Raw genomic sequence first — 25,504 nt, 5'->3', positions numbered from 1 at the left:
AGAACCACATCATCTGCTTTCATAGAAGGTTCAGACTGGAGTCCCACAGGCACAATTTATTTGGCCTACATTTAAAAAATCTGGAAATGCCATATTAGAAGAAAATCCAGATTTTTGGCTTCTTTTAAGAAACGGAAACTTTGGCCACAGTGGGCCTGTATTCATACGGGGTGTGTGGGGGGAAAGCAGGCTGGATTTGAGAATCGGCTGCTTTCTGTACACACGCTCAATGATTTCCCATTCCCTGCCACCCCGAACGTCTTAACACCACGTTCACTTTGCCTGCCTCACCCCGCAGGCGTTGAGATTCCTGCAGTTTATGAAATGGATGCAAACGGGTCTTTTTTTTTTAAATGGGCAAATCTCTTTGTTAAAGGAGGAAGGGGGAACCAATGGCTGGTTTTGCTTCCAAAGTCCTAAATCTGCCGTTTTTCAGCCATCTGACCCTAACCTACTTTTCCCGGATGGCCCAAAGTATGAAACTAAGTATCAAAGGATGGCCCTTGTAGTCACAGTTCTATCACAAGCCAGCCATGTGACCTTGGGCGAGTCCCTTAAGCTCTCTTAGCCAAAGGTGATGAAAAGTCTCTAAACGGGCTTAATACCTGCTCTGAATACTTCACAGGGCTATTGCACAGCACACACGAGATTCTGAAAGTACTCCTAAATCATTTATAAACCGCAAAACGCTCCCTAGCACAAGCGTCTGTTAGAGCGCGACACCACGGCTTTAGAAGTTGGGTTCCTGGAATCCGCTCCAGTTCCGCGCTGCTCCCACCTCCCACGCTCGGGGTGGGCGGGCGGAAGAAGATTCTCAGGGGAGAAGCTCTGGAGAACCAGCTTAGAAATGCAGCGAGAAGTCCGTTAGCGGGGGTAAAGTTGTTGGCATTTTTAAGCCCCCAGAGTAACATACCAACTCCTGGCCGAGATGACAGACACCGCGCAGAGCCAGCGCGAAAACCGGTCCCCGGGCCACCTCCCTGCTCGAAGCCAGGACCCCAGGAGCCAGGCCTGAACCCTCCCGGCCAGGACCCCAGACCCGGGATTCCGGACCTCGTTCTCGTCCCCAACCCCCCCATCTCCTCCCCCATCCCCCCTCCACGTGACAAGAGCCGGAACCGTCACTTCCGGCGGCGCAGGCCACGCGCCTGCGCGGGGCGCCTGGCCTCAGTGAGCGGTCGGCAGGGGCGCCGCGCCGCCAACGGCCTCGAGTGGCGGGCGGCGCGGGTTCGGCTGGGGCGGCAGCGGTGCCGCGGGATGCTGTCCAGAGAGTGTGCGGCCTGAGCGGACCAGCCCACTCCGCGGAGGGGCCGGTCACCCCGCCCCCTTCGCCATCTCCCTCCATTGCGCCCTCCTCCGGGGCTCGCAGTCCGTCCTGGTGCGGCTGCTAGGGCGCCCGGGACGCTGGCGGAGGCGGCCGCGTCGCCCTCGCACTCGGGCCCGCCCCCTCGCGCCCCGCCCTGTCCCCGCCCTCCTCGCCGCCCTCTGCGGGAGCCTGGCAGCTGCAGCGGAGCCGCGGAGCGGGCGGCGGGGCCGGGGCTGTGCGCTCGGCGCGCGCGGAATGTGAGGCTCGGCAGGCCGTAGCGCTCTCGGACGCTCGGACGAGCGAGGGGCGGCGACCCCTCGCGGACGCCCGGCCGCGTGCCGGACCGGGCACCTCACCCTCTCGCTCGCCCTTGCGCGCGCCCCGCGCCCTCCAGCGCGCCGGCGGGACCATGAAGAAGTTCTCTCGAATGCCCAAGTCGGAGGGCGGCGGCGGCGGCGGTGGAGCGGCGGGTGGCGGGGCCGGCGGGGCCGGGGCCGGCTCTGGTAGCTCGTCCGTGGGGGTCCGGGTGTTCGCGGTCGGCCGTTACCAGGTCACCCTGGAGGAGTCACTGGCCGAAGGTACGGGCGCCCGGGGAGGCTCGGGCCGGCAGGTGAGGGAGGGCTGGGGTGTGGCGGTAGCTTCTCCAGGTCCTCGCCCGCTTGTCTCCTCGCCTTCCCGGCTCACTCTAACCCCTTCTGCCTCCTCTGCTGGGCCAGCGGGGGCTTTTAGAGTAGCTCGGGCTCTCGCTCGTAAGTCGGCTTTTCTCGCCGCCGGCAACTCTGACCTGTGCACAGTTCTTTCAGTACGAGTTTGTCATTTTCAGCGCTTCTTGACGCAAAGAAATAAATAGGAAACGTCTTAGCGAGTGCTGCGGTGTCATGATTGGACCAGTGACTCATTAAAGGGTCAGATCGAGCAGGATTGGGGCTCTTACCCGCTGTGGCTCAGGGGGGTGTCAAGCGTTGGCCTCACCACTCGCGACGCAGGGCACAGGACTGTGCAGCCCCGGGTGTTCAGCCTGGGTTTGCTGCTGCTCAGTCATCAGTTGAAAAACAATTTATTTCTGTGTGTGCGCGTGATGGAGGTGATACTTTGCCCCAAATTCAGTGAGTAGGTTGCTTTGGGGGAGCAGGTAAACTTGAAGTCCACTTATCTTTGTTTTTTAGAATCTTCTCTATCATGCAGGGTGCTAGTCACACCCTTTCGGTGTGTCTTGTTTGATAAGACTTTAAAAGACGATATGAAAGCAGGTTAACTTTCACTTGAGAAGTTTTGTGTTCGATCCTTCATTATCTTTATCAGACTATGTCAACAGTTGAGAGTCTGCTTACAAAAAAGTTTGCTCCATTAAAAAAAAAATCCTACACTTTTAGTTTTGTATTTCTTGTATAATTGGCTTGTAAGAAATACTCTTGTTTCATTGCATGCTTCACTGACTTCTGAGTTTTTAACTGCAGAATGATATTACAAAAATACTTAAAAATTTCTCAAGAAATAATTTGTTGATAATTTGCCCTTCTAAGTTTCAAGATTAAGAGAGAAGAAATCAAAGACAGTAGTTTTGGTTCTCTGAGGGTCAGTTGATGTGGTTTGGAGACAGTAGACTGAGATTCCACTTGTGTTTTTTGAAATGCCATAAACAATAGCAAATTAGTACAAAAGAAAAACCTGAAGATTTTTGTCTATACAATATTCTAAAGAGAAAGAAATCTTGAATTATTCAGGATGGATGTCATTGTTTTGCAAGCCATTGCCCCTAATGATGAGCCTGGCTGAACCTTAGGTGGGAGGAGGATCTTTAGCTTGTCAAATAATGAATGTATGTATGGTAATTGGTGTTGATAGACGGATTTACCATGCTGTAAAAGTTCCTAGTTCTTTATTATACGTTAACTTAAAGTGTTTGAGTCGTAGATTAAGCTATAGGTTTTAAGAAGACATGGCTGTTAACTCACATGCTGTACTTCTGTTTTTGAATTGCTGTAATAACTGCAGGGTGGCTTGAATAATATTACTCACTTCATTTCACTAAATCCCAGATGGGTCTTTTACTTAATAAGAAATCATTGACATTTCATCAAGTTAGACTTTGGTAGCTTCTACCGCTGCTCCATGCATGTCCTGTCATTACCCTGAGCAAACCATTTTCAATAAAAGAGAAGTAATTTTGGAAGATGCAAATACAAATGAATTTCAAAAGGGGAGTGCTCAAGCACACACACACACAAATTAAAAAAATGTTTCAGTCACTAATGTCACTGTTAGAGTGTTCCACTTACTTTTGCCATAAATTTGTCATTTCTCTTGAAAAAATCCGTAATCAAGTGCTAGGAGGAAGCAAGCGTTGAACAAACTCTTTTAGAAGATGGCGCTTCCCCAACCCAACACCCCAGCTCCTGGAACTAGGCTTTTGGCCTTCCCCAGAGGGAAGGCTGAGGCCTAGGCTTTGTTCCTTGTGTATTTCTTCTATTTCAGCACGCACACAACCGAAATTATCTATATTCGGTTTACTTTTTGATCCTGACAACATATTGTTATTTCATATGCTTAATATCATCTCTTCTTTCCAAATAAGTAATGCTACAATTTAGATCAGATGTTTAAGCACAAACGTGGTTTACATTCAAGAATGATCATTCAATAATTTACAGAAACATTTGCCCAATTGCAAGATTAGGGCAAGTTCTTGTGAAAAGGCGTTACTGTGGAGTTTAGAGTACCTGAATTGGGAAGAGGTGTACCATTGAGTGGGAAAAGGGTAGAAGCAAAGACAGACCAAAAAACAAACTTAGTTGATTTTACATTTTTGCTTTGTGTCAGTGTTGTTTAAATAGAGGCAAGACCCTGTAGATGCTGTGTCCTGAGGTGTTTTTGCCATGCTGCTGCAAATACAGGCAGCTTGCTCAGAATGACCTCTGCAGTGTCTTTGAGTCTTCAATAAACCTGGTGTGAGTGCTGCTGCCCCCCTCTTCAAATACATACTTGATTCTCATTATTCACAGTAGTCACGTTCTATAAAGTCGCTGTGACCAGTGATTTAGCAAATACTGAATCATTGTTCCTAGGGGAAATAGTGTCAGGGTACCGCAAGCCTGTGTTTACAGCATTTTTGTCAACCAGTCACTGTATAACCTTGTTTTATGTGTGTTTCTGTTTAAAGACACCTTGTTTAATATACATTGTTGACTTGTTAACATTGAACTAATGGTCAACAGTACTGTAACTCATGCCTAAATGAAGCTTAGTGAATACACAGATTTTCTCTGTAAGGGACATCATAGCCTTCTTGCACTAAGAAACGCTAGATGGACAACACTTTGGCTCTATGCTTGGGGGCTATTTTAAACAACAAAATCACCAATAAAAAACACAAAAATGAGAAAAACATGACACTACATAGACCTTGAAAAGGGCCCTTGTTTATAGCAGTGAGAGCTGAAACAAGGCAGAGCAATACCTTGTTGATTCCAGCTGGCTTACTCAAAATTTTCACCACTATGCGCATGTATGCAAATAACTATGAAAGTGCCATTGTATTGATATTGGGATATTTTATTGATTTCGGGGATACAAATAAATTTTAGCAAGTAAGCAACTTCAGAAATATGAACTCTCCAAATAATGAAGATCATCTGTATATGTATGTATGTATAGGTATGTGTATGTATGTATATATTTACATGCACATACATGTTTTCTATATTATATATATTTAAAAAACCCACATTCTCAGGAGTATACTTACGTTGTATGTTATAACTAAACTATTGGTGTAGTTTCCTTTCTGAAATATTATACACTTTGTATCATAATCTCTTTCTAGTTAAGTATATAGATGTTTGAAAATGCTGACAACTTGCACCTTTTTAGTTCTTGCTCAAAGTTGAGAGGATATCACAGTGGGCCATTTTTATGGTTTTCCTCGAAAACAATTTAGTTTCAGGAGTGGAATTTCAGCATCGGGCTGTAGAAATGAGGTAGAGCTATACGTGAATTTTAGCTTGAAACAGTGTCAAATTGTCAAACACATATAATTCAATGTAACCGTCCAAGTTTTTACTAAAATGTAGGACTGCTTTTGGATCATATACCTCTGTATACCTTCAGTGCTAGTCTGAAGAATTTAATATTGATTGATAATGGGAAGAGTGGGTTGTCAAGTAGGAGAGTTTTTCCCCTAAGTGTCTTTGGTGAAAAGTGGACTTATGGGGAGCGTAGAGAGCAGGACACCATCCAAAATTTGTTAACATAGTCTAATCATGAGGTTATGGGACTGGATAGGAGTGGTATTTAAAAAAAATTTTTTTTTTTGCGGTACGCGGGCCTCTCACCGCTGTGGCCTCTCCCGCTGTGGAGCACAGGCTCCGGACGCGCAGGCTCAGCAGCCATGGCTCACGGGCCCAGCCGCTCCGCGGCACGTGGGATCCTCCCGGACCGGGGCACGAACCCGCGTCCCCTGCATCGGCAGGCGGACTCTCAACCACTGCACCACCAGGGAAGCCCAGGAGTGGTATTTTGAATATGATTGGATGCATAGGACTTTCTGACATGGGCATGGGGGTTGTTGGCACTGTCAGTAATTGGAGGCCAGGAACTTACTAGAGTTCTGTAAAAGTAGCTCAGTAGCTCTCAGAGTTAACTGCTTAGAGTAGGGTGAATTTGGGCTAGGTGTCAATTCTTATTGTTAATTTTACAGGAAGGTAGTAAGGTACATCTGATCTTGCAGGATAAATCAGTAAGAATCTTTAAGCATGGTATCTCATTTGCAGGAATTATCTGTGGCTACCCAGTAACATGGAAGTAAAAGTTCTTGAGAGATAACAAAGCAGAGCGGAGGATTTAGTAAAGATATCAGCAACTGTTAATATTCCCTAACTATTAAATGCCTTTTTTTTTTTTTTAAATGTCAGGCTCTGTACTAGGTGCTATTTATACAGCAGAGAACAAAACAGGTATTTCTCTGGCATTATGGAACTTACAGTCTAGTGTAGAAGATAAATATTAAACAGAATTAATCAGGTTAATGTAGTTAACAATTTTGATAATTGTCATGAGAAGAAAGCATAGGGTTTCATGAGAGAATAACTGATTCAATTTGTATTGGAGGATGAAGGAAGGCTTGTTTTTTTTTTGACATTTTAGCAGAACTCTGAAGTATGAGGAGAGTTAAGTAAAGGCAGAGGTATGAAGGGGGCGTGGTATGGAGTATGTCATGAAGAGAGAAATTCCTATGTGGGGAAGAGTTTCAGGAAGTGAATTGTGTCCAGAGCTATGGACTATCATGAATGAATCACATGGAAGAAGGACCCAAGGTGGTTTTGGAGAGGACCAGGATCCAGGTCTTTGTATGCCATGTTGGGGATTTTAGATTTTGTCTGAAAATGCAATGGGAAGCTACTGAAGGATTTAAATTAGGGCCGTGACACGCTCTGATTTGTATTTTTGTAAGATCGTGGTGTTTGCTCTATAGAGACTGTTTAAGAGGTATACAAATTAGGTTAGTTAAGATGATGGCAGTGGGGATGGAGCCTAATGTTACTAATGCTTGAATGGGAAGACCTGGTTGTGGATTGGATGGAGGTGGGTGTTGTAGGAAGTGTGAAGAATGACTTGCTTATGTACTTCTTGGATGAAGGAGGTGCTATTTATTGAGATGGGGAAGAGTAGAGAAGGAACAGGTTTGGGGGTGTTGGGAGGATATCCAGTAATTCCAGACATGTTTAGTTGAGATATCTGAGAGGGGAAGTACATGTCAAGTGAGAAGTTGAATATATTGTCCAGTACTCAGCAAAGGTGTTTGGACTTAGAGACACATACTTCTGATTGGTGAGCATTTGGCTGTTATTTTAAGCCCGGGAGAGGATTGCTGTAGGGAGAGGGTGTAGAATGAGAAGGGGAAGGCTCTCATGAAGGACACCTGTGGAACATTGGTCTCAGACATTAGAGTTTACCAGAATCATTTATTTGGAGGACTTGCTAGGGCTTGGCAAAACACAGATTGCAGAGCCTGACCTCCAAAGTTTGATTTTGTATTTCTGGGCGGAGCCCGTAATTTGCATTTCTACCAACTTGCTTATCAATGCAGATACTGCTGCTCCAGGAACAGTGCCCTGAGAACCGGCGATTTAGAGTAGGCAAAGACTGAAAAGACTAAAAAGGAGCTGCCAGAGAGGCAAAGGAATACCAGGAGAATCCGATGCCTTGAAACTCAGGAGCGAAGGGGAGGGAGGCAACAGTTGTGTTGCTGAGAAGTCATCTTACTTGGTCACATTTTTTTTTTTTTTTTTTGCGGTACACGGGCCTCTCACTGTTGTGGCCTCTCCCGTTGCGGAGCACAGGCTCCGGACGCGCAGGCTCCGGACGCGCAGGCTCAGCGGCCATAGCTCACGGGCCCAGCTGCTCCACGGCATGTGGGATCTTCCTGGACCGGGGCACGAACCCGTGTCCCCTGCATCGGCAGGGGGACTCTCAACCACTGCGCCACCAGGGAAGCCCCGGTCACATTTTTTTGGCCAGGCATTCATGATTGTCCATGCTCAGTCGTTCACCTACCTTCTGAATCTTAGCTGTGGTTATTTCCTAGTAATGCTTTTTGCTCCAGCCACAGTGTGCTCCTGTCCTCCTTGCTCTGTGATTGAATCTTCTGTTTGCCTTTCACTCTGCTTGTGACTGTCTAATCCCAGCTTCCTAACTGCTGGCTATGATCACTCCCTTCTTCCTGTGGACATTTGTAGCTGTTTGCTTTTTTTCCCCTTATCACATTTAATCTTTTGTCTTGAGATACAATTATGTAAGCACTTGGAAACACTAGGGCGGTTAATTATTGTTCCTGTCTCAAGGCCCCTAGCAGATAGTAAAATTCTTGAGGCTGAAAGGACTCTGTATTAATTGCTTTTTGTGTCATAAAAATTGCCTCACTGTATGAGGGACATTCAAATACTTTTCAAAGGAAATGATTTTTGACTTTTTTTTTTAACCAGAATTCTTTAATAGAATTTAAGACCTAATTTGCAAATTAAGAAGCACCAGTGGAGGGCTCTTTAGTTCTTGTCCCCTCAAAGGTCTTCTGCTTACGTCTGGGGACCCTGAATTTTCTACTTTGGTGAAGACAAAGTTTCAAGACAAAGTTTGTTTAAGGCAAAGTGTTGTTTAAATTAGCTTTCTTGAAACAACAAAGAAAGAATAATGTGGTTGCCCCCTTAAGTCATCTTTCTCTATTGACATTATATTTTTCTTTATTTAGCAAAGGTGGTGAGTTAAAATAAAAGTATTTTTACGTGCAGTTGTGAAATTGTTTTATATTCTACAGTTGATTTTGACAGCCTTTTTTGGATGGAGAGCTTTTTGAGGACAGGGTCTTATTTATTTATCTCTGTATCCTTCCTGTCCAGGAATTTTTTGTTGTTGTTGAATTGAACTATCAGGAAACGTTGTTTCCTTTTCTGTAACGCGTAGTTAATACCTATTATGAAGATCAATAGGTAATGTGTGATATTGACAAGATAATTTGTGACAGTACCTAACAGTGCATGCCGAATCTCTCAATCAATATGGGTTAGTTTTAGGTTCAGATTTAGTTACAAGCTTTTAGTGAAATCTGATTCTGGCATTGTAGTAACTTGCTTTTAGATTAGGTATTACATTTATCCTGAATTAAGCTTCACATTTATGTTTGTAAAAAATCTGAATCATTTTGATTAATTATTATATGGCATTCAGTCACATGTAATTTTTATGTTTCAATCAGCTGTATAGAATTTTGACCTTGATAGCAGCATATGCTTTCACAATAATATGAAAGTAATTTGCAGCAAAGGATATTATGTAGAATCTTATTAACAGATGCTTCTCTTTTGGGTTGTTTATGTTATCATTGTAGGGATAGCGCCTAAGATGTAAATTTGATTGTCTGCTGATATGTTTTCTCTAGAGGTGGCAGTTTTTTTTGTTTTTTTTTTTTTTTTTTTGCGATACGCGGGCCTCTCACTGTTGTGGCCTCTCCCGTTGCGGAGCACAGGCTCCGGACGCCCAAGCTCAGCGGCCATGGCTCACGGGCCCAGCTGCTCCGCGGCATGTGGGATCTTCCCAGACCGCGGCACGAACCTGTGTCCCCTGCATCAGCAGGCGGACTCTCAACCACTGCGCCACCAGGGAAGCCCGAGGTGGCAGTTTTATTCAAGGACAAGATACTGACACTAAAATAATTCCCAATTTTCAACACTTCAAAAGTATGTAGTGGAAACTACATTTATCTCCAATAAAGGGGCTAAATTGCACTGGTATGTCAAATTTCCTTGCTTTAGCTGTAGTCAACTTTGTGTGGTTAGTGCTGAGCAAATTGGAAAGGTTGTCTTTGGTTATTTTAAAAATAATGGAAATAAATTAATACTTGTTAGTATTTTTCCATTATGGAGTCTGCAGGAGGGATAAATAGAAAATTGATGTTGTTAGTACTAAGGAACATACTAGAAGGTAGAATTGATGTCTGTTCTTACATTGATTCCTGATCTTCTTTAGTGTTCTTTACTAATCTTGTGTATTGTCTGCGGTTCTCTTTCACCCCTTCTCTCTTTTTTTTTTTTTCTTTTTGGTCAAAGCTTAAAGTAGAACATACACATTTATTAGAACACGTTTGGTAGCTATCAAAATGATTAAAACCTTGATGTGGAATTCTGACATTAAGAGTCTGAATGGCAATTTCAGTGCTGCATAAGGTTTCATCAGCAAAGGCTTGAGACTGCTCATTCCCTGATTTTTTATCCTGCATCCATCTGGTGAACCATTTATGTACCCACAAGCCACTATTTTTAGGGGACTCAGTTGGGACACTGAGTGGTTAATGACTGAGCCATTTTAAATAGTTGGGCACTTAGTTAATTTGGAGATTCTCTGTCTGTGTGTATCATCTTTACAAATGAGCTCAGTCAGCACATTTATGCTAAGTTTCAAAACTCTGTAGGAAAGTGGTTGTTGGGCCTTTCCACAGAGGGATTTTGTTTTTGGAATTTTGGGTTTGTCTTAGAATTCCAGTAACATTAAGGGCATAGTTTGGGACGTAACCTTTGGAGAGGCACTTTGCAATGGATATTATTTTAAAATGTGAAAAAATTGTCGCTACTAGTTTTCCTATTTTAACATTATATTAAATTTTGAAATGATGCCTTCTTGGAGGAAACTATTAAAAAAAAAAAGGCAAAACTTGGAGTCGGGCCAGCTGCTAATCCCAGTTAATGCCACTGACTCACATTGTGACTTTTTTTTTAACTTTTTTGCATTTACTTTATTTTTTAATTAACATTTTTTTTTAATTTTTTTTTTAATGTTTTTTGGCTGCATTGGGTCTTTGTTGCTGTGTGTGGACTTTCTCTAGTTGCGGCGAGCGGGGGCTACTCTTTGTTGTGGTACACAGGCTTCTCATTGTGGTGGCTTCTGGCTTCTCTTGTTGCCGAGCTCTAGGTGTGCGGGCTTCAGTAGTTGAGGGTGCGTGGGCTCAGTAGTTGTGGTGCACGGGCTTAGTTGCTCTGCTGCATGTGGGATCTTTTTTTTTTTTTTTGTAGTATTGTGAACATTTACGTATAATTAAAGTTCTTCAAAATCAGAATTTTTCAGAATCATCAATATACCATAGTCTACCATTCCAGTACAACTTTTTGTTGAACTTATTTCCAGTTTTTGACATTATAAATAGAAAATAAAGAACATCCCTGTGCAAAAAGCATTGTCCACACATTGTGACATTTTGACCTCAGTTTCCTCAAGGAAAAAAAATGAAGTGGGTAAAGATGAGCCTGTAACATCCTTTTCCATTTTAGCATTCTCTGATTCTGTCTATATAACTGAATTTTACTTCTCCTGCTGATAAGAGAGGAGCATGAGAAAGGAGGGATAATGATGAACAGTTTGAGGATTGAGACTGTAATGAAAGGTTTGTGTTTGATTATCATGCATTTGAGTTTTTGGGCAAACTTCAATATAGGGTAGCAATTTATTTTTTATTCCACGGTATAAAATTATTTCTTAATCATTGGGAAAAAGTCTTTTCTAAGAAGTTGCCTTATGTGGTAGCCTTAAGGTAGGAGATGGGTGCTCAAATAAAATTGTGTGGCATTTCAGAGTACTATTTAATTTCAAAGGATGTACGGCCATAGTTGCTGCTTTTGTCATTTTAGTAACTTGTGTTCTCCAGGTGACTTATTTATAATATATGTATTTTAGAGGGTATCTGGAAGTAAAGAAACTTTTTTGTTTTTCAAGTTTTTATTTGTAAAGAATATATGAGGAAGGGTATGGTTATACTTTATCTGAGTGAGTTTACAGATAGAAAATTTAACCATGATATGTGTGAGGAGCATTACTTTTGTTTGTAGTGCTGTCAGCTCTAGTTTGGGTCCCTAATACTTCTTAAAGAAGTATGTTCTTATGTGGACTATCCCTCCCCTTTTAGGCTCTTTACTCACCAAATCAACACTTGTATTCCTTCAAATTTATTCTCTCTGAAGTGGACTTCTGATTATGTCACCCTCTTATTTGCCTAACCAAGTGAAATGCAGACTCATTACTCTGGGATTCAAGGTCCTCTGTAATGTGACCCCAAGCCCCTCTCCAGCCTTAATCTCTCACTCCAACCCTAGGTGTATATCACTATTGCATATGTACTTGATATCTTCTGCACTTCTCTGATGCTTTCTCATGCCTGTTTTTCAGCTTATGTTGTTACATTTGCTTAGAATGCAGACACCTGCCTCCCCAATCCTGTTGAAATCGGATCTTGCAGAATACATTTAAAATACAGTTAGTTATTTGCAATCTTTATTTTTCCATGAAACCCTGTTCGCAACCAAATGAGTGTAATTATGCCTTCCTTTGGTGCCCTGTGTAGCAACTCTTGCTCATATTGCACTTATTTTACACAGCTTTGTTCTATTTCAAGAAAATGTCTAATAAAAAGTTTCCTCTACTGCAAGATTAAAAGCTCCTTTAAGGTTTGGCTTATGTTCATCTTATATCTCTTGCAGTGCTGTACTCATGATAGGTATTCAGTACATTTGTAAGAGATTGAGTTTTTGAACTGAACAGCAGTCAGAAGGCCAGTAAAAATTTACTGTAGGGCTTCCCTGGTGGTGCAGTGGTTGAGAATCCGCCTGCTGATGCAGGGGACATGGGTTCGTGCCCTGGTCCGGGAAGATCCCACGTGCCGTGGAGTGGCTGGGCCCGTGAGCCGTGGCCGCTGAGCCTGCGCGTCTGGAGCCTGTGCTCCGCAACGGGAGAGGCCACAACAGTGAGAGGCCCGCGTACCGCAAAAAAAAAAAAAAAAAAAAAAATTTACTGTAAAACAATTGACATATTTGTCAATTGGATTTGACATATCCTGCTGTTCAGTTGATATTTAGGAGCAGATTGGTCCTGTTTTTCAAGTTGTGTCCCTTTATAGAAATTAAAATAAGTAGATATATTTGATGATAATGTAGGTACAATATTATCTAGATGGATGAAAAAAATACAACCAGATTTATTTTTGGATTTCTAGCTTGTTTTATTTTTGTTATGATTACAGGAACAGTACATCTTTGTTTTGTGCATACTACATTGCTCTTTTTATTAGGTATGACTCTCAGAAATATTCCAGCCTAAGTTCCCTTGACCCATGGCATCTTTAAGAAAGCTACTACTGTGGGACAGAGAGAGCAAGCTGAAGAGGCCTAAAGTATGTGCTCTGAGTAGCTAATCTTAAGAAAGTAATAATGTTGGAAATGATCTAGTGGCTATGGCTTTCTCTTGAGTGGCTGATAAGTACCAAGGTTTAATGTGACAGCCAGAATCTAAGAGAATGAGAGATTAGCAGGAAGGGGGGGTCTCATCTCCTTAATGCTCTGTGTGAAGGAACATACGATCATTACTTTGGGAAACCCCTCTGACTAGTCTGTGATATCAGAAGTGATCATTTTCTAGGTAGAGAAACACTGAATTTTTTTTTTTTTTTTAGATTAGGAAATTTGTAGCCTTTAGTGTAACAGATCAGAGGGTAGCATGCTACCAAGTCTTTATGCAGTTTTCTTAGTAACTAATCATTATCACCCTCAACATTCTTCTATTTCTTCTTTGGTTTCCTGGAAGAGAGGTTTCCAGCACACTCCTTTGCTTGCCTAATTGCTGTATTTACTTATTTTCCTTAATTTTTTTGTGGTTGGGCCATTGTTCAGGCTGGCTGGAGCTTTTTACATACTTAAGTATTGTCTTTTGAATGAGATGGTTAGTGGTTAGTCTAAATTTTAATATTCATTCTGGAATCATTAAGATATTAGTACGAAAATGACTTACACATAATACAGTAAAATATTTTACTTAATGAGTGTTGTCAGGACTATTTTTCTAGGGAGTGAGATGATGCATCACTGGTCACGATCCACTTCTTCATTCTCTGGCCTGCATAACAGAGTCTTTCCTACTGAATGTTAATGACCTATCTATTCTTTGTGTACAAAAAAATGATGCCACTGAGTCATGATCAGTAGGACGTGTGTTTTGAGTTATTTTTCCAGAAGTAGGATGAGTATGTGCTTAGCTGTGCTTAGGCTTTTTTTTAAAAAAAAATTAATTATTTAATTTATGGCTGCGTTGGGTCTTCATTCTGTGCGCGGGCTTTGGTTGCAGTGAGCGGGGGCTACTCTCCATTGTGGTGCGCGGGCTTCTCATTGGGTGGCCTCTCTTGTTACGGGGTGTGAGCTCTAGGCATGGAGGCTTCAGTAGTTGTGGCATGCGGGCTCAGTAGTTGTGGCTCGCAGGCTCTAGAGCACAGGCCCAGTAGTTGCGGTGCATGGCCTTAGTTGCTCTGTGGCATGTGGGATCTTCCTGGACAAGGGCTCGATCCCATGTCCCCTGCATTGGCAGGCGGATCCTTAGCCACTGTGCCACCAGGGAAGTCCCTGTGCTTAGGCTTTTAATAGTCTCTTTTGTGATCAATGACAGAAGTTTGTAAGATAGTTAACTAGTGTTGTACTGCAGTAATATAGACCTAAAGAGGTTTTTGTTTGTTTGTTTACCAACTAGCCTAGTTCAAATCCTAGTGAAGAGTTAACCAGATTGTTAAATCTTTGTTAATTTTTCATCTTTTAGCAAAATATTATTTTTACAATTCTAAGGATCTCGATCCAAATTGATAGTTATATATTTTTAAAACCCAGTGAACTAGCTGTTACAGGTTTATGTTTTTCAGCTCACTGAAGTGGGAATTTAAGAAATGTTGCAAATACATGGATTGAACAAACATGTGTTTGTGTATGGCATTTTGCCCATAGTATCCTGTCTGTAAGGAATGTTAGAAGTGAGTTTGCAAGGTGCTATATGAATCCATCATGTTCAAAGTTGGATGTAACCATTTTGTTGTCCTATAAATTTCTAGCATGAGAAACTCCTATTTACAGAGTTAAGGTTCAAATTTGTTCTCACTTTAGAATAGTGGCTGTCTTTCTTAATAAAGGCTACGTGTATTTTAAAAGGTTATGGTGGGCCATTATGTGTATTCTGGGACTTCCCTGGTGGCGCAGTGGTTGAGAGTCCGCCTGCTGATGCAGGGGACACGGGTTCGTGCCCCGGTCCGGGAGGATCCCACGTGCTGTGGAGCGGCTGGGCCCGTGAGCCATGGCCGCTGAACCTGTGCGTCCGAAGCCTGTGCTCCGCAACGGGAGAGGCCACAACAATGAGAGGGCCGCGTACCGCAAAAAAAAAAAAACAAAAAAACTGAGGTCAATTCTATTGAGTTTTGCTTTTTGGAGGACTAAATAAAGGGATAGGGATGGTGGGTGGTGTACAAGAATCTGAGTTAAGGCAAAGACCTTCTCAGCTTCCTTCAGAGAGGATCCCCAGTAGTCTATTAACTGGAGTTGGTGTTGCTGGACTAGCAGTCTTTCTTTTAAAATGCTGCTGCGCCGTTATATCTCCCGTAATTGTAGCAATTATCCAATTTCACTGCCCTTATTTAACTATGAAAAAATAGAGTAAGGGATGAACCAAAGTTACACTGTTAGTGCTGGTTGTGGAGGGCAGAATTTAGGTCTCAGGACTTTAATTTAGCACTTTTTCTACCATGTGCCCTCCTTAATTGGCTCTTGCGCACATTCAAGCATTGGCCTTTGAGTGGAGTGGGACTTCAAGCAGGCTTAAGGGACCAGGGGACTTTTAATATTCTGGAAGCAGCTGGAGTATTAATGGGTACCTGAGGAGTCTGAGGTGGAAGGAGGTATTCCCAAACATTTTTGAGTTAAAGTTTTTCCACTGTGCTCCTTGCTGAGGCCATCAAACTATGTGTTGCAGTTGTTTAAGATGTCAGGATTAATATGAAAAGGTTTAAAATTGCAACTTCCCCCAAATTAGTTTGTTGTCTCAGTCTAGAGAGATTCAGTCCTAAGTGAAATAATGTGTTTGTGAACTGTGAAGTAAGTAACATAAAATCACATTACTTTAGCTTCTTCATTTGAATCTAGCATAGCAGTATCTGGGAACTCCTGGTAGGGAGGAAAGTGAAGAGAAGAGAAATAGCTGACTTCTTATCCCCTACTTCCTTCTGTTCCAAGTTCAAGGTTATGGGAACTTTAAAGCTTAGCGTATGATGTGCTGTAATATGAAATCCCCTTTTGTATTTCATTTAACCAGTTTGTGTTACATTTATTCAAAATAAAAAGACAGGTTCTTTCAAGTTTTGTTTTAGATCGTAGCACATACGCATCTGACTTAAGCCTGGAGTACTACACTTCTGAGTTTTTGCAGGAAATAAATTCATGTGACACCATAAAAATTTTCTTAAAAATGGAACAACATTACTTCTGTGATATGTGTGGCATATTTTTATACACATGCAAGTGAAAAGTTAGAATGGAATGGTCCTTGATCTATGATTTAAAAATACCAAAAGAAAATTTCTTAATATTTTTTATTAAACTATGGGACTATCACCATCATTATCAAGAAGCATTTATTTAATGTCTGTTTTTCTAAGTAGAGAGTTTTTTTTAAATTGAGATATAATTGACATATAAGATTATATTAGTTTCAGATATACAACATAATAAGTCCATATTTATATATACTGTGAAATGATCACCACAATAAGTCTAGTTAACATCACTACACATAGTTACAGAATTTTTTCTTCTGATGAGACCTTTCAAGATCTACTCTCTTGGCAACTTTCAAATATACATATAGTATTATTTTTTTTTTTACATATAGTATTATTAACTGTAGTCACATTGTATCCCCAGGACTTAGAGCTTTTTTATAAGCCAAAGTATAACCCCTCCCACCCCCCATCTACCTCTAGTATCTGTCTCTCCTTTACTTCCAACTTTAGAGACTACACCCCCTGATTATCTTTTCCCTCCTCTTTTTTTCTCCATTAGTTATCTGATTTTTCTTCTGTGTTCTACTTGTTCCTTATTACTTACTATATCTCTTCAGCATATCAACCTGTTTTTCTCATCTTAAAAGACAAACAAAAATGAAAATAGAGCTTTTTTTGTGGTCTTTTCATGTCTCTTTCTTTCTCTCATTGACTTTTCTGAAAAAATAGGCTTCAGTAATGGTTCTCAAAGTGTGGTTTTTGGGCCCCAGGGGGAGTGATCCCCCAGACCCTTTGAGGGCGTCTATCAGGTCAAAATTATTTTCGTGGTACTTCTAAGACGTAATTGCCTTTTATGCTGTACTGGCATTTGCACTGATGGTTCAAAAGCAGTGGTGGGGGTTAAAGCTGCTTTAAGACAAATCTACGCAGTTGGCACCAAAATGTATTAGTAGTCATTGTATTCTTCACTGTCACATGCACTCATTTTTTGTTGTTGTTGTTGTTTTAAGGCCAGTTTTTCTTAACGTCCTTGATGAAGCAGTAAAAAGTCTTTTCTCAATCTTGGCTCTTGAGTCCATGTCTTTTTTTTTCCCCCTGCTTGTGGTAAAATACACATAACGTAAAATTTACCATTTTAACCATTTTTAAGTTTACAGTTCAGTGGCATTACGTACATTCACATTGTTATGCCACCATCACCACTATCCATCTCCAGAACTTCTTCATCTTCCCAAATTGAAACTTAGTATCCATTAATCACTAACTCCTCATTCCTCCTTTTCCCCAGCCCCTGGTAACCCTCTGAATTTGACTATTCTAAGTACCTCATATAATTGGAATCTTACAATATTTGTCCATTTGTGATTGGCTTATTTCATTTAGTATAATGTCTTCAAGATTCATCCATGTCGTAGCATGTATCAGAATTTCTTTTTTAAGTCTGAGTAATAGTCCATTGTATGTATATATCGCATTTTGTTTAGTCATCCATCGGTGGACACATTTCGGTTGTTTTTGGCTATTGTGAATAATGCTGCTATGAATGTAAGTGTACAAATATCTACTCAAGTCCTTTCTTTCATTTCTTTTTGGTATGTACCCAGAAGCAGAATTGCTGGATTAGTATGTGAAAAATTCTATGTTTAATTTTTTGAGGAAATGCCATACTGTTTTCATTGTGGCTACACCATTTTAAATTCCCACTAGCAGTGTACAAGGGTTGCGATTTCTCCTCATCCTCACCAACACTTGCTATTTTCTTTTTTAAATTTTATAATGGCCATCCAAATGGATGTGAAGTGGTGTATCATTGCAGTTTTGATTTGCATTTTCCTAAAGATAAGTGACTTTGAACATCTTTTCATGTGGTTATTACTGGTCATTCGTAAGTACGCATCTTTTTTTTTTTTGGCGGTACGCGGGCCTTTCACTGTCGCGGCCTCTCCCGTTGCAGAGCACAGGCTCCGGGACGCACAGGCTCAGCAGCCATGGCTCACGGGCCCAGCCGCTCCGCGGCATGTGGAATCTTCCCGGACTGGGGCACGAACCTGTGTCCCCTGCATCGGCAGGCGGACTCTCAACCACTGTGCCACCAGGGAAGCCCAGTACGCATCTTTTTAATATGTGAAGAAATGGGAAGTATACATAAAGAACTTGCTGTATAATGAAGTATAGCGGTGTAATTGAGAAAAGCACTTAGGTGATTGTTTGAGTTGTGTCCTGAACCTGCTGCTTTTTTCATGGAAGACTCTGTTTATTTGCAAGAATGACTGACAAACTATGGTTATTTATTTAGATTTGGGTATTTGGCAGACATTTTCTCAATTAAGTGAGCCTGTCACTACAAGGAAAACAACTGTTTTTAATGATAGAGTTTGAGCTTTCAAAAGAAAATTAGAATTTTGGAAAACTTATATCTGCCATTGTGAACTTGACAGCTTCCCGTCACTTAAAGGCTTTTCTGAGGAGATAGGTGATAATATTAACAAATATGATTTTTAAAAAAGGGTAATGGGAAATTTGGTGAACTGTTATTTTCCAAATACATGATGTTACAAATACAAGATCGACCATTGGCTTCTAATGTAACAGTGCAAAAAATTCAGTGATGTGGTTTTAGATACCACGTTGCAGTGACCTTTAAGAAACCACTAACTGTTATGTTTTGCTACAATAGCAGAGAAGAATATCCATAGTTATTGTAAAAGACTATCTTAATAGTCTTTTATCTTTTCCTCTTCATGTTTGTGTGAGGCTAGATTTTCTTCATATGCTTCATGCAACCAAAACCACATCACGGAAGATCTACCGCAGAAGCAGGTATGAGAATCCAGCAGTCTTCTATCAAGGCAAATACTAAAGAGCTTTGCCAAAATGTAAAGCATTGCCATTCTCCTTTCTAAATTTTTGTTTCGAAAAATACAGCTATTTTTAACAAATTTCATGTATATTGATGTGTAATATTTTTATTATTATTTTAAATGAATTAATAAACATTAAAAAATTCTGTTTTAATTTCTAATCTGGTAAATGCAGATTGGTATAACTCACATAAACGAAAGCTGTCTGGGGTCTTCCATAATTTTTAAGACTGCAAAGGGATACTGAGCCCAGAGGGCTTGAGAATTGTTGGGTATACACTGTATGGTCTAGCAAAACTGTGTAATACAGTAGCCACGAGCCACATGTGACTGCTACTTGAAATATGGCTAGTCTGAATTAAAATGTACCATAAATGTAAAATACACATGGGATTTCAGAGCCTGAATGTGGAAAAAAAAAAAAGAATGCAAAAGATCTCATTTTATGTTGATTGCATGTTGAAATAATCGTATTTTGGGTATTTTTGGTTAAATAAAATGTATTACTAAAATTCACTGGTTTTTACCTTTTTAATGAATGTAGCTACTAGAAAATTTAAAATTACATATGTGGCTCTCGCTATATTGGACATACATTGGACAGTACTGGTCTTTAATGATGTACAGTTCAATGTGTGGACCCTACACTTTGCAGTTGGGGTTCTTCACCTGGGGTTCACAGACATTCATGTGCGTTTTTCTTAGGAGAGGGCTTATGACTCTCATCATATTCTCAAATGGACATGTGACCAAAGAAAAGTTAGGAATGTGTTGTAGAATGTGTAGACAACTTGCCTGAGTTACTGCTTGTAGTTACTTGGGCACTGCTTGTGGCTTGGATCTGGGGGAATCTCTTTCTCACATTTTGAATGGCTGGGTGAAACCTGTGGTGCTTGGGTTTTGGTGAGATGTAGTCTTGGCTGCTCAAGTTTGAACCTTGAATGGATGGTCCCACAGAAATGTTTTTTTTTTTAAGTGAGACACTAGGTATTATATAGTACTATTAGTACTAGACTGCAGGTAGACCTGAGAACTTAATTATCACATGTAGGATTGTTGCTGTGGGAGAAATATTTTGAAACTCAAAGAGTAGTCTTAGGAGCTGTCAGAACACAGTCCACTGCTAAGTCAGGGATTTCATACATTTGATGCTTGGAATCTGACCAAATGAGTGAATTTCTTAACTTGATCATTCATAGAGGTTGAAAATAAGATATTAAGCATGTGTTAAAGTGACAGTACATTCCAAAGATGAAGTTATGGGATGCTTGCAAACCATGAATCGCTAATCATAGCAGGATTTATATAAACAAGCCGCTGAATTGGAGGATATGTGAATTAAGTGGTTGCATGTTTAGTTTGAGTTAGGTCCATGATGCTGTTATGTAATAGATTCTTGGCTTATGTTGTTCTCATCAAGAAAGTCTTCCTGAAACAGTGAAATTTCAGGGCCTGCTTCAGTGAAAAGAGAATGCTGGATTGAGGGTATTCTAAACATAATTATTTCATTACAACTCTTTGTACGTTAGTTATATTGCCCATAGCATTCATCACAATATCCCATAATAACTTATTTTTGTCTTTCTCTCTCTGTAGACTTGTAAAATCATGTTTTCCAGAGGCTAGCCCAGCCACATACTAAAATTTGTTGAAAAAAAGAACATAGGAAGAACCCCCGTCTCATGGTTAGTTGATTGCAATTTGGGTGAGATGCATGAATATGGTAATTGGGTGAAGAGAGAGTTGAAGGTAGGCTAAGAAAGCAGATGATGGGTTGTAGAATTGTAGAATTTAACTAAATTAAATACTTAATTGTAGTATTAAGATGTATTAAGATGTTGTTGAGGGAAACTGGGAAAAGTTGAAGGTGTAGGTTTTTTGTACTTAAGAGTTGTAAGGCCAAGGAGTCCCAAGGAGAGGTTAGCATAATGCTGAATTTGGGAAGCACAATATATAAGAATTGGCTAAAATTTGATGCTTTTGAAGCCTGATATTCTGGTGAGCAGGAAGTTGTGAAATCAGTGAGAGAGGATTGAGACTTAATACCCAGGCTTCGGATTTGTGAATGGAGGAGTTTTGAGATGTAAGAAAGGGAGAAAACAGTAAGAGCAGTAGAAAACTAAGTTTATATGTAGTCTTTTTAAGTTCTACAAAGCAAAACAAAAAAACATTAATTCTAAAATCTGACTTTTCTGCTGTAGGAGCGAAAATAAGGATAAGGAAGGGGAAAAGATGTGACTAGAAGTAACAGAAAGGAAAGTCAAAGATAGTGACTTCATTACAGTCTTACAAATGGGAGTTGTGATGAGGTGTCCTGGGGACTGGTGACAGAGCAGGGACGTTCGAGAGGAATATTCCTCTTTACTAGAATAGCTGGTTCATTTTAAATGTATTAATTTTTTAAAAGTAAGTTTGGGGAGTCATTCTGTAATATACTGCTTCTCAGACTCTAAAGTATGTGAATCACTTGGGGATTTATTAAAATACAGCTACTGACTCAGCACATCTGGGGTGGGGCCTGAGGTTCTCCATTACCAGCAAGCTTTTAGGTGATGCCAGTGCTGTTATTTCCACAGGTCACATTCTCCTTTAGCCAGTCTCCTAGGAGGGAGAGAAAAAATACCCTCCGAAGTGTTCAGAGCAGTTCATGATGAACGTATGCTTTGTTAATGGCCTTCAGATTGATCATTAGTAGATAGCAGGACTAATGTAAGAGTTCTTAAACTTTACTTGGGGTGCTTATTGAACAGATTCCTGGACTTAAATCCCAGAGATTTAATCCTAGGTTTAGAGAACTGTCCAGAAAACTTCAGGTTTCATAAAGCACTCTGTATAATTCATCAATGTTGGCATTTTGATTGGCATTACACAAAAACTGCATATTAATTTAGGATTTAGCATATTGACAGTATTGAGTATTCCTTTCCAGGAACATAGCATGTCTCTCCATTTTATTGAAGTCATATATGTGAGAATTACTAGAAATCTTGTAAGATTTTGGTTGAAAAACGAAGAAAAACGGGACATAGTACCTGTTGGGTGCATGTGAGAAACTTGCCTAAACTGTTTCAAAGTCTCTCTCATCTTTATTATGAAGGTCCTTTAAGGTCAAAGGGGACAGTGCATTAAGTAATTTACAGTTTATGGGAAAAATTTTTAGAAATATTGTTTTTATATATATATATATATATATATATATATATATATATATATACACACACTCACTAGGGGAGGAAATAACTGGTTTTCTTTCTTTCCTTAGCTTTCTTTCTATACCATTTCTATAAATTATTTCACTCTGAAAAGAATTTGTCCTTAGAAAAGCTGTGATCGTGTACTTTCAAAGGTGTGACTTTCTAACAGTTGTCTCTGAACAGATTACTTCAGGTAGGCAGTATTTTTAGGGAAGTTGAAGTGGTTATCTGGAATCCTTTACTCAAGAGTTTCACTTTAGTCATTGTTAACCAAATGTACACATAATTACTATTATGCTCTGTCAAATAAAGTATATTCTAATATAAACCTGCATGTCTTAAAGATCTGCAAGCTAAATGAGAGAACTAAAGTCTGGGCATCAGTGCTTTTAAGACAAAACTTGTTTTGATTTTTTAATGCTACTTGTTCTGTCTGAAATTTTAAATATCTTTATAGACCGTTCTAACAGATGAAAATATCAATGATAAACATTATCAAATTACTACATATTGACATATTTTAATAGAGACTTCTAGTTGTCTAGAGAACTTTCTCCCGCGTTGCCAAATTTACTGTGTTCACCAGTTCTTAAGTGGACAGGACAACAGCACCCTTTCCATTTTTGCAGAGAAGGAATGTGAGGCCAACAAAGGTCAGGTACCCTTAGAAGCCTGTTCATAGGGGATATATATAGGGCCAGAATTTGGAAAAAGTTGTGCTTGCTGCATATGCCAGTAGAAGTAGTAAAAAATAACTTTTTTTGGATTGCATATTCCTTTGAGAATCTAATGAAAGTTATATAGATCCTTTCCTCAGGAAAATTTACATACATACAAATCCTGCACAAGATTTCAGAGAATGTATAGATAGGCACATTACCGTGTAATATATTTCTTGATTTTCTGTGATTTTTACAATTTAAAAATGATATTCAAACTTTTGTGTTTTAGTAGCTTAGATAATAGTGGCTATAGGTACTTAAAATATACATGAAAATAATGGGAAGTAAAAGCATATAGAGAATTTATGTTTCTAACCTATACACAGATACTTGATTTTGGGGAGGAAATTCTACTGCTGATTCAGATATTTGTGTGTGTGTGTGTGTGTGTGTGTATTTAAAGAGTTTTATGTACAATTTTTCTCTCAGTATGATTGGCTTTTCTATTAAAGGTACATAAAATGTTTGTAAGGCTGTGTCTATTCTTTTATTAAAAAATTTATTTATTTTTGGCTGCGTTGGGTCTTGGTTGCTGCACACGGGCTTTCTCTAGTTGCGGCAAGCGGGGGCTGCTCTTCGTTGTGCGTGGGCTTCTTATTGCGGTGGCTTCTCTTGTTGCGGAGCACGGGCTGTAGGTGCGTGGGCTTCAGTAGTTGTGGCACGTGGGTTCAGTAGTTGTGACTTGCGGGCTCTAGAGCGCAGGCTCAGTAGTTGTGGCGCACGGGCTTAGTTCCTCCGCAACATGCGGGATCCTCCCGAACCAGGGCTCGAACCTGTGTCCCCTGCATTGGCAGGGGATTCTTAACCACTGCGCCACCAGGGAGGTGAAGTCCCTGTGTTTAGTCTTATCTCTGACTCTCAGGGAGTTTGACCAAATTCTTCCTTACTGATGTGCTGCGGTCATACTAGTATGCATAGATGGGTTGTAGGTGTGCCGAGATGGTTCCCCCTCAGCCCTGAAAGTGGCCCTGTTGTGGTTGGAGGTCCCTGCTGGTCAACTCAGGCCAAAATCAGACTGTCATTTACATCATTTACCCAGGGGGCTGGCCAAGTGGTTGGACAGCACTTAGCTGGGTAATAATACTGGATGGTTTTCTGTTAGTAGGATAAATGCAGATTTAGACAATGGAATATTAAGCCCAGGGGATGGTAGAGGCTGGTGAGAAAAAATATGCTCTACTCTGCCTGACAGGCCTAATTAATCAGGAAATAGATTCAAGCTGTCTTTAAAAAGGAGGAATTAAACAAACTATTCTTTCAGTTTGAGTCTTGTGTTTAGTAACATCAAGATAAACCAATTTGAAACTTGTAGAGTGGGCTTACACAGAATGTTTAAATATGTATCTGTTTTCTGTGCCAAGGTTTTGCTATCAGGCCTTGAAGTAATAGATACTGGCTCTCTGCTGATACTTTGGCTCTGTGTGGCGATTTTTCTCAGTAGTCCCCTCCTCCCTTTCTGAAGTAATTACAGAAGGCACTCTGTTTACTTGGCACACTTGAGATTGTTAGACAAAGTGCTTGCATAAGCATCAACATGTTAGGGCTAGTGTAGTGATAAAGGATAGTGCCAGGAGGAGTTAACATATCCTGTTCAGTACACTCTATATCTTCTGTGACTTAAAAAAAAATGTTTATCTTACTTGTATTGAATGAGGTGGAATTACCATGCCTCCTAACTCCCTCATGCACATTCAGCAACACGGTTTTTTGTGGTTTTTGTTTGCTAACCATAGGCTGTAATGTATGATTTTAATTCTACTTTAATGAACCAAATTCTGGAATGTAGTTATGGGTGCAGGTTGTTTAGTGTCAAGTTAGCTTAATTTAATTTCTAGGTGTTGAAAAAAATGGGTTTTCCTACTCCTCTGATCATTTCATGTTAATGTTTTAAATTGGAAAGGCTTGAACTACAGCTGTCTTCAGAACTTTGATATAGAGCTAATTTGTATTATAAAGTAAATATCTAAAATAAAAAATGGAAACAATTCATTTGCTAATGGACTTTAGATTGAATTGCCTTGCTTATATATAAGAAATATCTAATACATACTAAAACTATAAACAAGATTTTGGAGGATGAATATATTTTAAAAACTTTGTAAACCTTTCATTGTATTTCAAAAGTTTTTAAAAAAGAATTTTCTTTTAGTATTTTTTTTTCTAGTAGCAATTGTCCAAAATATGTTAAGATGGAGTTAGAACATTCCATAGTGCTCAGCGAGCTTGTTTTCCTTTGCCTGGTGTTGATGTTTTATCTGTCCTTTATTCCCCCACAGTCTCTCTATGTGATGAATGTATTCACAAACATAAATTCCCCAAATCTCTACCTCTGTAGTACACACCTCCTTGCCTCTGTTGTAGACATGATATCAAACTATTAAAATATAAAATACCTGAACTTTTCACCAGATCAACTTCTCTGTCTTCATTGGAAGGGAAGGCCAGTCAGTCACCCAAGTGAGAAACTAGAGATGAGTCTGTCATCTCCTTTCTATGAATACAATACCTTTATTATCTTTTGCCTGGACTCTTAAAGTAGCTGTGTGGGTGTGTGTATTAATGTCTCACTAACCTCTTATTAATGG

At 40.3% G+C, this 25,504-nt stretch overlaps 1 protein-coding gene across 2 annotated transcripts in view; it reads left to right on the top strand.

Annotated features, from left to right (window-relative positions):
* Window positions 1-1,518: 1,518 nt before the first annotated feature.
* Window positions 1,519-25,504, top strand: part of BMP2K (BMP2 inducible kinase) — a 125,390-nt gene continuing 101,404 nt past the window's right edge. Inside the window, exon 1 of one of the 2 annotated variants that reach the window (XM_029234645.1) lies at window positions 1,519-1,884. In XM_029234645.1, the coding sequence (XP_029090478.1) occupies window positions 1,716-1,884 (169 nt within the window). In that variant the 5' untranslated portion in view covers window positions 1,519-1,715. The remainder of the gene's footprint in view (window positions 1,885-25,504) is intronic. The other variant, XM_029234646.1, reaches the window with a different exon arrangement.

This window comes from Monodon monoceros, unplaced genomic scaffold, assembly GCF_005190385.1.
Source record: "Monodon monoceros isolate NGI ecotype Baffin Bay Population unplaced genomic scaffold, NGI_Narwhal_1 Super_Scaffold_20, whole genome shotgun sequence".
Classification (NCBI taxonomy): Eukaryota; Metazoa; Chordata; class Mammalia; order Artiodactyla; family Monodontidae; genus Monodon; species Monodon monoceros.
Note: the sequence above shows the minus strand (reverse complement) of the source record. Positions and strands in the feature narration are given on the sequence as shown.